This window comes from Salvelinus fontinalis, chromosome 21 (genome assembly GCF_029448725.1).
Source record: "Salvelinus fontinalis isolate EN_2023a chromosome 21, ASM2944872v1, whole genome shotgun sequence".
Taxonomy (NCBI): domain Eukaryota; kingdom Metazoa; phylum Chordata; class Actinopteri; order Salmoniformes; family Salmonidae; genus Salvelinus; species Salvelinus fontinalis.
In genome coordinates this window covers 25,584,398-25,599,714 of record NC_074685.1, presented here as the reverse complement: position 1 = coordinate 25,599,714, position 15,317 = coordinate 25,584,398, and the positions used below count along the sequence as shown (strand labels likewise).

At 42.8% G+C, this 15,317-nt stretch overlaps 1 protein-coding gene across 1 annotated transcript in view; it reads right to left on the bottom strand.

Annotated features, from left to right (window-relative positions):
- The window catches only part of LOC129818491 (myosin-IIIb-like), a 59,829-nt gene that overhangs the window by 27,526 nt on the left and 16,986 nt on the right, over window positions 1-15,317 (bottom strand). Inside the window, exons 4-8 of the mRNA XM_055874435.1 lie at window positions 12,199-12,301; window positions 7,132-7,234; window positions 6,762-6,918; window positions 5,702-5,804; window positions 5,288-5,413 (exon numbers count right to left, since the gene is read on the bottom strand). Coding sequence (XP_055730410.1) covers window positions 5,288-5,413; window positions 5,702-5,804; window positions 6,762-6,918; window positions 7,132-7,234; window positions 12,199-12,301 — 592 coding nt within the window. The remainder of the gene's footprint in view (window positions 1-5,287; window positions 5,414-5,701; window positions 5,805-6,761; window positions 6,919-7,131; window positions 7,235-12,198; window positions 12,302-15,317) is intronic.

Genomic DNA, 15,317 nt, shown 5'->3' with positions numbered 1-15,317 from the left:
ATATGTGGGTGGTGGAACTGAGAGGTTGGATATATAGTGAGCAGGGCTAGAGGCTCTACAGTGAAATAAGCCAATAAACACTAACCAGAACAGCAATGGACAAGGCATATTTACATTAAGGAGAGGCATGCTTAATCGAGTGATCATAAGGGTCCAGTGAGTAGAGGCTGGTTGGGGTCACGGCGATCCAGACAGCTGGCCAGGTAGCTGGCTATCGGTAGCAAGATAACATAGGATGGAGGTCTGTTTTTTTATTTTTTTATTATTATATATATATATTTTTTGTCACCTCGTTCGTTTCCGTCGGTAGATTAGTGGGGTTCCGTGTGGTAGAGGGGATCGATCCAATTGGCAAAATAGATATAGTGACCCAAGAAAAAAAAGAAAAAAATTGCAAAGCTAAGATCATGGCAATGCTAGGCATACAAAATTCCTGCCAGGTATCAAACAAAGGCCATCCTCAGACAGCAATACTTTCAATTAATCAATGTCAAAAAGGGGAAACAGACCAAGTGCTGTAGATTTCACAATGCGGTACTACTTTATTACTAATTAGCCCTCAAAATGTATGGTTCAATCAAAATATATATTCGGCTCATATCTGTATACCCAGTAGTAGTCAGTGGACCAGAGTCAGCAACCCAACATTTTGGATTTGTCTATATTAGCAACAGTTTAGCATTAGCATCACGAAAGGAGAAACAATTACAGTGATCGGACACCTGCTGCTAGCATGCTCTAATCACCCCTGCTGCTAGCTGCTAAAATCTGGATCCCTACAAATCAGCTGGGCTAGACAATCTGGAACCTCTAAAATTATCAGCCGAAATTGTTGCAACCCCTATTGCTAGCCTGTTCAATCTCTCTTCGTATCGTCTGAGATCCCCAAAGATAGGAAAGCTGCTGCGGTCATCCCCCTCTTCAAAAGGGGAGACACTCTAGACCCAAACTGTTATAGACCTATATCCATCCTGCCCTGCCTTTCTAAAATCTTCGAAAGTCAAGTTATTAAACAGATCACCGACCATTTCGAATCCCACCGTATCTTCTCCACTATGCAATCTGGTTTCCAAGCTGGTCATGGGTGCACCTCAGCCACGCTCAAGGTCCTAAACGATATCATAACCGCCATCGATAAAATACAGTACTGTGCAGCCGTCTTCATCGACCTGGCCAAGGCTTTCGACTCTGTCAATCACCACATTCTTATCGGCAGACTCAATAGCATTGGCTTCTCAAATGACTGCCTCGCCTGGTTCCCCAACTACTTCTCAGACAGAGTTCAGTGTGTCAAATTGGAGGGCCTGTTGTCCGGACCTCTGGCAGTCGCTATGGGGGTGCCACAGGGTTCAATTCTCGGGCCGACTCTTTTCTCTGTATATATATATCAATGATGTCGCTCTTGCTGCTGGTGACTCTGATCCACCTCTACGCAGACGGCATCATTCTGTATACTTCTGGCCCCTCTTTGGACCCTGTGCTAACAAACCTCCAGACGAGCTTAAATACCATACAACTCTCCTTCCGTGCCACAAACTGCTCTTAAGTGCTAGTAAAACTTAATGCATGCTCTTCAACCGATCGCTGCCCGCACCCTCCTGCCCGACTAAGATCACTACACTGGACGGTTCTGACCTAGAATATGCGGACAACTACAAATACCTAGGTGTCTGGTTAGACTGTAAACTCTCCTTCCAGACCCACATTAAGCATCTCCAATCCAAAATTAAATCTAGAATCAACTTCCTATTTCGCAACAATGCCTCCTTCACTCATGCTGCCAAACATACCCTATTAAAACGGACCATCCTACCGATCCTTGACTTCGGTGATGTCATTTACAAAATAGCCCCCAGCACTCTACTCAGCAAACTGGATGTAGTCTATCACAGTGCCATCCGTTTTGTCACCAAAGCCCCATAATACTACCCACCACTGCAACCTGTATGCTCTCGTCCAGTTCATCTATAAGTCTTTGCTAGGTAAAAGCCTAGCACGCGCTCCAGCAGGTATATTGCACTGGTCATCCCCAAAGCCAACACTTAAATCTTTTTTTTTTTATGTATTTAACTAGGCCAGTCAGTTAAGAACAAATTCTTATTTTCAATGACGGCCTAGGAACACTGGGCTAACTGCCTTGTTCAGGGGCAGAACAACAGATTCATTTTTTTCTTTTTTCTTTACCTTGTCAGCTCGGGGATTCGATCTTGCAACCTTTCGGTTACTAGTCCAAAGCTCTAACCACTAGGCTACCTGCCGCCCCAATTCTCTGCTGCCAATGACTGGAACAAATTGCAAAAATCACTGAAGCTGGAGTCTTATATCTCCCTCTCAAAATTTAAGCATCAGCTGTCAGAGCAGCTTACCGATCACTGTACCTGTACACAGCCAATCTGTAAATAGCACACCCAACTAACTCATCCCCATATTATTACTTACCCTCTTGCTCTTTGCACACCAGTGTCTCTACTTGCACATCATCATCTGCATATCTATCACTCTAGTATTAATGCTAAATTGTAATTATTTCGCCTCTATGGCCTATTTATTGCCTACCTCCCTACATTTGCACACACTGCACATAGAAAATAAAAAAAAATAAAAAATCTATTGTGTTATTGACTGTACGTTTGTTTATGTGCCACTGTGTTGTTTTTGTTGCACTGCTTTGCTTTATCTTGGCCAGGTCGCAGTTGTAAATGAGAACCTGTCTCAACTGGCCTACCTGGTTAAATAAAGGTGAAATAAATCAATCACCCCTGCTGTTAGAGCTAGAATCACCTCAATAACCAGGATTTGTGAAGTTGTTTTGCTCATATTGAAACTGGGCAAAGGGCAGCTGATCCTACGTCAGTTGGAAGTACACCTAGCATTGTGAGCAATACCTCTCCATTCAACTCCAAATATAGCACCTCGTGACCTTTAACAAGCACTGTGTCTTATCTGAGCTGGCCAGATGTCGGCTCAGCCCACCACCGCCAGCCTGCCTGCCTGGGAGGCCTGCTTATGGGGGAGTTACTGTGGAGGGGGCAATCATTCACCTGTTTAAATAGAAGGCACACGTATGTATGCACACACACACACATGCCACTATCACCTGTGGATCTGTGAATCTTTCCATGTGGATCTATGCATACACAAACTAACGGACACAGTAGAACGTTTAAATATCATGCACATACACACGCAAACTAGTTGAACAGCACACCAAGACACACACACCCTTTTCGCTAAAAGAAAAGTGTCTACACTGTGTCTCCAGGAGCAAGCAGCTGCCCATGTTAGAACGGTCCATGGTCACTGTGTGAGGAGAGGACTGTAGCAATTGGCTCAACAATCCCCTTGTTTATTTTACTATGAATGCTCAGGACTGACAACACTACAGTTTTTCCCCCAACCGTAGTCCTTGGACCCCTCTCTTCTGCTGTTTAAACCACTATAATGGATCAGTGAAACAGCCTAAGCTGAGAGCTCCTGTACATACGTATGTAAATATACAACTTCCTGACTGTTGCCAAGTTAAAATATCTGACTGGTGGTCTTGACTAATGGAGTTGCTGGGCTAGTGGCAAATCAGTTTGTTTGTTTGGATTGGCTAGCTAGCTGACTGGCTACGCAATCATTTTAAATGACGAAACAACACAGCACCGGCTTTTTGTGCCATCTGCCCCGGTTTCTAGAAGGCTGTGGCCTGCAGTGTGAGGGGATGAGAGGTTCGCCTAGTCTTCTGCCGCTTTAACAATTGCCGAAGCTTCACCCAGCTGGTTGCTACAATTTCGTTAGTTAATGAACTAGCCTACCTACGTAGGAGGAACAGGAGACAAGGTGCCCGATGAAGAGCTCCGGACCGGACTGATCTCCCTCCATCCCGCTACCATCGCAGCTCCCGCCACTCAAGCTAGGCCTACTGCCCTTCTGAACTGCCTCAACCTTTCATCTGCAGTTGTGGAAGACCATCGTGCAATAACTACCAGAACGCTATATTTGTTTATTTTGTAAGGGACTTTGAGATGCTCATTGTAATGAAAGGCACTATATAAAATAAATATATAAACACAACATGTAAAGTGTTGGTCCCATGTTTCATGAGCTTAAATAAAAGATCCCAGAAATGTTCCATATGCACAAAAATATTTTTCTCAAATTGACCACAAATTTGTTGACATCCATTTGTGAGCATTTCTCCTATGCCAAGACAATCCATCCACCTGACAGGTGTGTCATATCAATAAGTTGATTAAACAGCATGACCACAGGTGCACCTTGTGCTAGGGACAATAAAAGGCCACTCTAAAATGTGCAGTTTTATCACAACACAGATGCCTCAAGTTGAGGGAGCATGCAATTGGCATGCTGACTGCAGGAATGTCCACCAGAGCTGTTGCCAGAGAATTGAATGTTAATTTCTCTACCATAAGCTGCCTCCAATGTCGTTTTTGAGAATTTGGCAGTACGTCCAAACGGCCTCACAACCACACCACGCCAGACCAGGACCTCCACATACGGCTTCGTCTGAGGGGGTGCTTCGAAGTATTTCTGTCTGTAATAAAGTCCTTTTGTGGGGAAAAACTCATTCTGAGTTTTGTTCCCTTTTGTGGGGAAAAACTCATTTCACATGGCTGGGCCTGGCTCCCAAGTGGCCCACCCATGGCTGCACCCCTGCCCAGTCATGTGAAATCCATAGATTAGGGTCTAATTTATTTATTTCAATTGACGGATTTCCTTCTATGAACTGTAACTTATTAAAATCTATTATTATTAGTCCAACAGATGGACACTTCTACTGTTGGAACTGTTCTTGAAGTCTCTCTTTTGTTATGTCAATGTCAGGGATGAAACAATTATGGAGGAAAACAAGCTAAATGTTAATTGCCTATCTGGAAAACACCCACAGGTTAATAAGGAAATTGTAAATGTTAACAGACGTTGCTGCTGTAATTACTGTAGATAAAGAGAACCATTAACAAACAAGGACAAAGGTGAATAAATTGATACAAAGGACAAATGTGAATTTCCCATGAACATAAAAAAAGAGATCATACTCAAGTTGGTAATAATTGAGACAGTATCTAGACCATGGCTCTCCAACCCTGTTCGTGGAGAGCTACCGTCTGTAGGTTATCTAGCAATTAGCTGGTTGGTAAGCTGAATCAGGTTATAGCAACTGGAGCGAAAACCTACAGGAGGGTAGCTCTCCAGGAACGTTGGAAAGCCCTGATCTAAACTATTTTGTTAAGTAAAATAAGACGGGATGAAAGAAAAGGAGAGAAGGCTGTAGAGTACTCACGGCTGTGGCTTTGAGCCAGCCCATGGACTTGTCGGTGACCCTGAGAGCGTCGGTCTCTGTGGGCTCAAACATGATGTTTCCCAGAGAAAGGATCCCTGCTAGAATAGTCATCATGTCTACCTTCTCCTGATGACACAACATATACAGTATATATATATCAGTCCATCTGTCAGTCAATCAATCAATCATCAAATCAATTGGTCAATTATCTTTTGGTTAATCAGCTTATTCATCAACCCATTCGTTTATCAGTCAATCAACCAATTAGTCGAACATTAAAGTACATTCAGATGTTCTACTCATGGAGAAAATGTGAAATCCCAGCCCATGGCAATACGGACAATATGAGTTTGCTTTTATGACTGATATACTGTAAGAGGATGAGAAAGACAGTTTTCCAATGAGAGGTCTTACCTGTTCCTCAAATCCCACCATGTCCATGGCGTTACACACCTCACTGTACTTCTCCCCCCATTTCCTTACTATGTCCTCTGAGCCGTACCGCCCATTCAGATACCTGACAGACACATAGCCACAGAAACACATTTATACAGATCTGATGGGTGAGCACAGATAACTACACACACACATAGGCTTCATATGAAGGAATGAGGGCAAATACATTATGCATATCTGATAGACAAACACTTTGAGGCTTCTACATTGGTGCACTGTATTGTAAAGGTTGTACAACATAGTAGGGCACAACACCAAATTGTTTGAATACCTAGCATTTCACTCCAGGCCTGTTCAACTGTCAAGAAGAAGTGAAATACAAGTAGCATATACATACTGTACAACACTGAGAACTATGCGGTCGCTACTTGTATAAGCCATGAGAACCAAAAAAGACAGTAATATTAGACATAGATAGCAGAGTTTCAAAACAAACACCTTGGTTTATGCCAGGAAAAATAATGAATTACTTAGACACACTTAGGTACAGCTTGAAACTGTGATAAGAAAGTGACAAGATGAAAATATGGTATATTGTATCATATTATATGGGTTATTACAGGAAGATAGTCAGCTTAATCATCTTGGGCTCCCGAGTGGCGCAGCGGTCTAAGGCACTGCATCTCAGTGCTAGAGGCGTCACTACATACCCTGGTTCGATTCCAGGCTGTATCACAACCGGCCGCGATTAGGAGTCCCATAGGGCAGCGCACAATTGGCCCAGCCTTGTCTGGGTTAGTGTTTGGCCCGGCTAGGCCGTCATTGTAAATAAGAATGTGTTCTTAACTGACTTGTCTAGCTAAATAAAGCTTGAATTAAAAAAATTAAGTCAGTATTTCACCCTGCTGAGAACATTACAGTAAGATGACATCATGGCTATTAGTGATTATAGAGAGTGTGTGAACTATGACACCTTGATGACAGTGTGGTATTTTTTAACTGATTCCCAGACCACACCCACTGTATTGCTACCTGTTGAGGAAACGTTGCAGAGTGATGACATCACAGTCGGACCCACCTGTACTGCGTGGGGTCCAGGAGTCCATACATGTCTTTGTCGTCCGGGGAGATGCCTGCCAGCATGCAGTAGAAGATATGGAAGTTCCTCTCGCCCTCATCCTGGTGGACCACACGAGACTTCTCCAGGAGGTACTCGTTGATCTTAGCTCCTTTGACTGTTAGATCACAGCACCATACACATACAGGTTCAGTTACAACACATTATACGCTAAAATAAGTCGTGCTGCATCTAAATGTCTTTGTCGTATCAATGTAATCATCACGTAATTCACAGGAAATTATTTAAGTGTATAAATAAACTAATTTTAACATAAGCACACACCAATAGATGATTAAAAAACGTCACACACATACACACACACACACACCTGAGGAGTTGTGGAAGCGCAGCTGAATATACTTCCCGAAGCGACTGCTGTTGTCATTCATCACAGTCTGGGCATTGCCAAAGGCCTCCAGCAGAGGATTCACCTAGAAACACCATACAGTACAAGATTAGTACAGCTCCAGAACTTACATTATAGTGATCCTAAATGGGGCCAGGAGTTTGTCGTGACCAAGCCCTAATCATAAAGACATAAATAGATTCTTGACATCCATTTGCAACCTTCCATGAGGCACCAACAGTACTAGAGTAATTCACTAGCCGTGTGCCTGACGACATTACATCAGAGGAGAACATTGGCCAGCTGTCACATGAGGCTAGGCATCAAAACACACTGAGGGTTTATTATCTGATACACAGGGGAGAATTAAAACATTGTAGTCTGGATGCAATACAATATGAAATTCATGACCAGTGTCTCTTGTTTCTTTACTAGAAACAACCTTTAAGGTAAAGGCTGTGTTAATATGAAACCACAATACCAGAGCAGCAACATCAAGAGTTCACCACTTTGCATGGAGGAAATGAATACCCAAGACAAAGGTCATTGGATTAATTAGGAAATTATTTATATCTGACACCTCAGGAGAATAGAGGAAGTGGAAGTTGAAAGTAGAAGACAATACATGCTCTTATTCAGGGACAAACAGCAGGCTCATTGTAGCTGTAAAAAATAAAATAAATCTCCTTTTACTCGATATTACAGGTCATGTCAGTGTGTTGAAATCTAACAGGCCATTGGAATTGATGAGGTGGTGAGGACTTAACAGTTAACAATAATCCTGTGTGCAAAAGTTAACAGTAAACATTTGCAAACATACAGAAGAATGCAGTAAGAGCCCTAGACTTGTTTTTTCGACAATTTTGTAAAACAAATTATAATGCAACCAACGTCCTAGCTGGCTGTCCCCACACTGAGAGGATCGCATGCTGAGATATGAGTTGTTTTTTCAACCCAGTGGCAAATCAATGACACAGGACATCCTCTCAACATACAGTATATCACCCTTATAACTTCACTTCTAAATGCTCACTTCCTCCATCCCTTCAATTACACGGCCAACTGTTGAGAACAGTCAGAGGGTAGAAACGCTACTATATTTGGATCAGTCAAGTGAGTTTGTAAATAACATTTACTTGTTCCAGGCAGCACCTTTATAAAACAGAATTGTATGAACAGTGAGTTATGAAAAATTGTTTGTATCATTTGCATTATGCATGTTTATTTGGACTCGGTGACCCTAAATTAGTCTCAAACTCATCAGAAGAACGCAAGAGAAAAACAAGGGGAAATGGAAGATGTAAAAGTCTGAAAAATATGTTGTTTTGACTGCTGGAACTGCTCCCTCTACGGCACTTCCAATTCTCCCTGCTCTGCTCAGCAGACACACACAATTGTGTGGCATAGAGAAAGTAGTGACTTTGAACATGTGGCCATGTCTGGCAAAGCATATTTCCATTCTTACTGTATGTTGTCTAGTATTGGTCAGTTAAACTACATTTTCCACTCTTCCAAAAATGTGTAGAATACTAGAGAGAACATGCATCTGTAACACTTTTGTGTAAGATAATAAGTAGTGAATGTACATGGACCTAGTACTACAGAATACTGACTTAAGAAATACTGATATTTCTGATAAGATAATCAACTCCATATCTACTCTAATCACATCAATACTGTATGTACCCTTGAATAACATTAGTGTAATATAAAGTTGTCAAACACAGGCTTTCTCTGAACCCTTTCTCTGAACCCAAGCTCATAGCCAAGGAGCCAGCCAATCACTCCCACCAAGTCCCAGAGATACAATTCCCTAGAAAGGCTGGCAGAATTTCCCACACTTCCAAGAATTTTCCTCAAGACCATCAGTCTCATCTCATCTCCCACAGAGAGCTTCTCGAGCGTGAGAGAGGAGAAACCAAAGAAAGACATCGGTCATGTCTGTTTGTTTACCATTATACTCACCACAGTTGGGACGCCATGAGGATGTAACACAAGGGGGAGAAAAGTAATGATATTTCATTTGTGTTTCCAAAATGGTGGGAAGGAAGTTTCTCTTGTGTTGGTTGTGGCAGAAAACCAGAAACATGGTTTCATCACCAGAAACATGACTAATTAGTGAAAAAAATATCAGAATTGGGCAGCCTGTGTGAACGTAGCCTTAGGGCCAACTGAACTTGCCGAGTCTTGCCTGCGGCAAACAATAGGCAACCGGAGACTAGTGCCTACGAGAGGTGTGCAATGAACTGAGGTCTATGCTAATTGGTTAATTTCCCAAGTGTGGGTCTCTGCATAGTGTATGGTGTGCTTGGTTTGTTGGAACAGAAGGGTGAACACTGGGACTCGGGTAATCTAACCTGTTCAAGATTATTATACCCTCTAGAACACACACACACACACACACACGTCTTTATCACTGCTACATCCTCTGACTAAACAGTGGGCAGGCCTATGATAATACAACAATCAAGGCAATTTATATTTTTTTTAATGCAAACATTACATGTCATTGTTTCTCTCCTATAAAAGCCACGTCAACCTGAAGGTGGGACCGTAAAAGAACAAAGTAGAACAATAAATGGCCCGTTTCCCACTGAATGACTTACAAAAATGGCTGACTCACAGACGTTGGAATGAGTGTTATGAGCAGGTCACGAGTCCCCGGCCAACCCTATATTTAACTGCACACAGAGATGAGCATCAAGGTGGTGATGTCATCAAGGTGTGATCACATATTCTTCATGTGCCAGTGCTACGGTTGCTGTATACAAGTTGACAAACTGGATCAGTGTTTGGGGCAACCTCATCCAACGCCCATTCAGCTATGCTTGAGGCAAAAAGAAGAATGTTCCATTCCATGTTCATTTATTAAATTGAGGTATGAGAGCAAGCCTGAGGTGTGGTAGAACGGTTGTGTCGAAATCAGTCTGCTCTGTTAGCTGCAGTATCGGTCTCCCATATCTGCAGCACCCAACCCAATTGTTATTACTGTTATTTGTCTGATATACACTGAGCATACAAAACATTAACATGACAAATCAAATGGTATTAGTCACATGCGACGAATACAACAGGTGTAGACCTTACAGTGAAATTATCACTTACAAGCCCCTAACCAATAATGCAGTTTAAAAAATATATGGATAATTAATAAAAGTAACAAGTAATTAAAGAGCAGCAGTAAAATAACAATAGCGAGACTATATACACAGGGGGGTACTGGTAGAGCCAATGTGAGGGGGCACCGGTTAGTTGAGGTAATATGTACATGTGGGTAGAGTTAAAGTAACCACGCATAGATGATAACAGAGCGTAGCAGCGCGGGGGGGTCTGGGTAGCCATTTGATTAGGTGTTCAGGAGTCTTATGACTTGGGGGCAGAAGTTGTTTAGAAGCCTCTTGGACATACACTTGGCGCTCTGGTACCGCTTGCCGTGCGGTAGCAGAGAGAACAGTCTATCAACTAGGGTGGCTGGAGTCTTTGACAATTTTTAGGGCCTTCCTCTGACACCACCTGGTATAGAGGTGTTGGATGGCTGGGAGCTTGGCCCCAGTGATGTACTGAGCAGTAGTGCACAGATGTAGTGCCTTGCAGTCAGAGGCCGAGCACTTGCCATTCCAGGCAGTGATGCAACCAGTCAGGATGCTCTCGATGGTGCAGCTGTAGAACCTTTTGAGGATCTGAGGACCCATGCCAAATGTTTTCAATCTCCTGAGGGGGAATAGGTTTTGTCGTGCCCTCTTCACGACTGTCTTGGTGTGCTTGGACCATGTTAGTTTGTTGGTGATGTGGACACTAAGGAACTTGAAGCTCTCAACCTGCTCCACTGCAGCCCCGTTGATGAGAATGGGGGCGTGCTCAGTCCTCCTTTTCCTGTAGTCCACAATCATCTCCTTTGCCTTGATCATGTTGAGGGAGAGGTTGTTGTCCTGGCACCACACGGCCAGGTCTCAGACCTCCTCCCTATAGGCGGTCTCATCGTTGTCGGTGATCAGGCCTAGCACTGTTGTGTCATCGGCAAACTTAATGATGGTGTGTTGGAGTCGTGCAGTCATGAGTGAACAGGGAGTACAGGAGGGGGCTGAGCACGCACCCCTGAGGGGCCCCTGTGTTGAGGATCAGCATGGCGGATGTGTTGCTACCTACCCTTACTACCTGGGGGCGGCCCGTCAGGAAGTTCATCATCCAGTTGCAGAGGGAGGTGTTTAGTCACAGGATCCTTAGCTTATTGATGAGCTTTGAGGGCACTATGGTGTTGAACGCTGAGCTGTAGTCAATGAATAGCATTCTCACATAGGTGTTCCTTTTGTCCAGGTGGGAAAGGGCAGTGTGGAGTGCTATAGAGATTGCATCATCTGTGCATCGGTTGGGTCGGTATGCAAATTGGAATGGGTCTAGGGTTTCTGGGATAATGGTGTTAATGTGAGCCATGACCAGCTTTTCAGACGTGAGTGCTACCAGTCGGTAGTCATTTAAGCAGGTTATCTTAGTGTTCTTGGGCACAGGCATAGAATGATCAGGTGAATCCAGGTAAAAGCTATGATCCCTTATTGAAGTCACTTGCTAAATCCACTTTAAGTCAGTGTAGATGAAGGGGAGGAGACAGGTTAAAAAGCCTTGAGACAATTGAGACATGGATTGTGTAAGTGTGCCATTCAGAGTGAATGCGCAAGACAAAATATTTAAGTGCCATTGAACAGGGTATGATAGTAGGTGCCAGGCGCAACGGTTTGTGTCAAGAACTGCAACGCTGCTGGGTTTTTCACGCTAAATAGTTTCCCGTGTGTATCAAGAAGGGTCCACCACCAAAAGGACATCCAACCAACTTGACACAACTGTGGGAAGCATTGAAGACAACTTGGGCCAGCATCCCTGGCTCATTATTAAGAAGTTGTTCCTAATGTTTGCTATACTCAGTGTAAGTGAGCATTATTATAGATATAATAGAGCTCTAGCTTACTGGCAATATATGTTGCTCCGTGTTAGCATTAGATAAGAGAATTATACATTTATTTCTTGACATATATTGGGGTAGGTATGAGGTCTTACCTGTAATATCTGTTGCTCCAGCTGAGAGTTGGCTCTGCACAGCTCCATGATCTGTCTGAGCAGCAGCTTGGTGCTCTCCGTCTTTCCTGCTCCACTCTCCCCACTACGGTCACAGTAAAAGAGTCCATTATGAATAACTGGCCGTGTATCATTTGAGTTATGTAATACGGCTGTAGTATGACATTGAATATAGACATTATCAATTTCTCAAATGTAAAGAAAAAAAAAGCGGTGTATTGCCATCATACACAGACTACCAAGATACAGTGTGCTCCACTAATATTGACATGCTTAGTAAATGAGCACAACGGGCTGTGATCTTTTTAAATAGTTTATCCTCTTGGGCTTTTATTCAAAAATCTAACCTTTATTTAAAGTAAAATAATGTAAAAAAAATGTTATCACAAAACAAATATTTTTCTCAAATATATGTGTACCACAACTATTGGCACCCCTTCATTCAATACTGTGTGCAACCTCCCTTTGCCAAGATAACATCTCTGAGCCTTCTCCTAGAATCAGTAATGAAGTTGGAGAACACATGGCAAGGGATCTGAGACCATTCCTCCATACAGAATCTCTCCAGATCCTTCAAATTCTGAGATTTCCCATTTGTGGACTCTCCTCTTCAGCTCATCCCACAGGTTTTCTATGGGGTTTAGGTCAGGGGACTGAGATGGCATGGCAAAACCTTGGTTCTGTGGTCAGTGAACAATTTGTGTGTTGATTTGAGGTGTGCTTTGGATTATTGTCCTGCTGGAAGATCCAACCACGGCCCAGTTTAAGCTTTCTAGCAGAGGCAGTCAGGTTTTGATTTAATATCTGCTGGTACTTGATGGAGTCTATGATACCATGTATCCTAACAAGTTATCCAGGTTCCTTGGAAGAAAAACAGGCCCACAACAACAAAGATCCACCACCATACTTCACAGTGAGGATGTGGTCATTTTCTGCATGGATATATTTTTGTCTACGCCAAACCCACCTCTGGTGTGTGTTTCCAAAAAGCTCTATTTTGGCCTCATCTGACCATAGAACACGGTCCCATTGAAAGTTCCAGTAACGTTTGGAAAACTGTAGGCGCTTGAGTTTGTTGTTTGATGACAGCAAAGGCTTTTTTTATGGCAACCCTCCCAAACAACTTGTGGTTATGTAGGCGTCGTCTAATCGTAGTTTTGGAGACTTTCTGACCCCAAGACCCAACTAACGTCTGCAATTCTCCAGCTGTTTTTTGGCCAATCTAACCATCCTTTTCACTGTGCGTGGGGTCAATATAGACACACGTCCTCTTCCTGGCCGATTGTTAACATCTTCAGTAGCTTTAAAACTAATTATTGCCCCGATAGTGGAAATGGGCATATTCAACCATTGAGCCATTTTCTTATAGCCGTTTCCTGATTTGTGCAGCTCAACAACCTTTTGTCGCACATCATTACTGTATTCTCGGGTCTTTCCCATAGTGATGGATGACTATGGGAACTTGGCCTGTCGCACATCATATTTATACCCCAGTGAAACAGGAAGTCATGGCTTACCACTTAAGTGTTCCTAATCACTCAGGTGAACATAAAATATGAATAGGAATATACTTAGATTTTACTCATAAGAATTTTTAGGGGTGCCAATAATTGTGGCACACAAAAACTTTTAAAGGTTAGATTTTTGTGAAAATTTTGAATGAAAGACCAAGAGGGCAAATAGCAAAGACATTTTTTTCACAGCCCGTTTTGCTCATATTTACCAAGTGTGCCAATATTAGTGGAGGGCACTGTATACCTTTTTAACACTGATTAAGATTAAATTTGGCACAGATAACACAATATCAGCTCAGAATGTCATCCTACATTTTCAGGTTTCTAGTGACCAAGAATTAGAAAGAAATTTGGCAGCCAAATTGCAGGAGCTTGATATGTCTCTACCAAATTGATAAGCTGTACAAATGAGTAGTACTTGAAAACCAGTGCAGGGTTTTGCATGAGCAATAGGACTTGCAAATGTGCATGTGCTGCTGATCTTCCCTGTATGTAGTCTACACTCTGTTGATGCCACCATGCTGCTTCCTGCCAAGGGGAGAAAGCCAAGCATGGCCTAGGGCTTTTGTGATAAGCTCTGATTGCAAATGGCATTTTACTAATAGATGTTTTTAAGCCTTTTTTCATTTAAAAGCTGGGCATGTTTCCATGACATCATCGCTGGTTGTTTTTCCAGTATAGCCTCAGTCTTGACTTTCTGCATGATATTTGCTTCAGAACTCTCTACATTCCCCAACTGCAAGCCCAAGAACTACATTCATAGTTCAAAATCCTGGGAGAACTGATAATGCCTGGCTGTTGAATGAATTTCTTCCTTATCCCCATTTAGAGTCTAGACTCCTTGCAATTCTTTAGCATGTTTATTGGCCTCCAATGAAGCGAGATAAACACCTATGTTATAAAATAGATATATTACCTATGAGACATGCATTCCCTTTGACCCGGTCTCATTGTTAAAAATAGAGGTGTTATTTACATGCTAATGTGTGGGTATACCTACGCATTTAGGTGGGTGTTCTCTCCCTATCATTGTATAAGGCATGGTACAGTCAGTTGTCAATCACATTCTTTCCTTGTTACTGCAAGCACCTATTGGCCTCATAGTTGGCCTCACCTCATGAGAGATTCCAAGATGGCGTAGCAGTCGGACGTGTGTTTGTCTTGTCCCGTCTTGTCCCGCGTAAATAGTCCTCGTATTTTTTGTATACATTTCGTATATATTTTAATTTCACTTTCCATCTTGGAACTGAATATACATTCCCGCAACCCGCCTCACCCAATGCGGTACGGATCTGCTATTTTTTTTATACTTTAGAACCGTAACCCCAATCAGAAGCTAGCCAGATAACTAGCTACTAGCTAGTAGTCAGTTAGCCACTGCTGCGGTCTTCACCCTTAACTCGGACACCAGCCAGCTTCAGCTCGGGCCAATACATGCCAGTCTACAGGCGCGATATCAACCCAGAGAATATAGGACTGCTTTTTCTCTACCACATCACCGGATTCCTGACGCAAGCTCTGGACAATTACACCGGATCATCGTCGCTAGCTAGCTGCAACCAAGTGGCTACTACTGGCTAATACCTC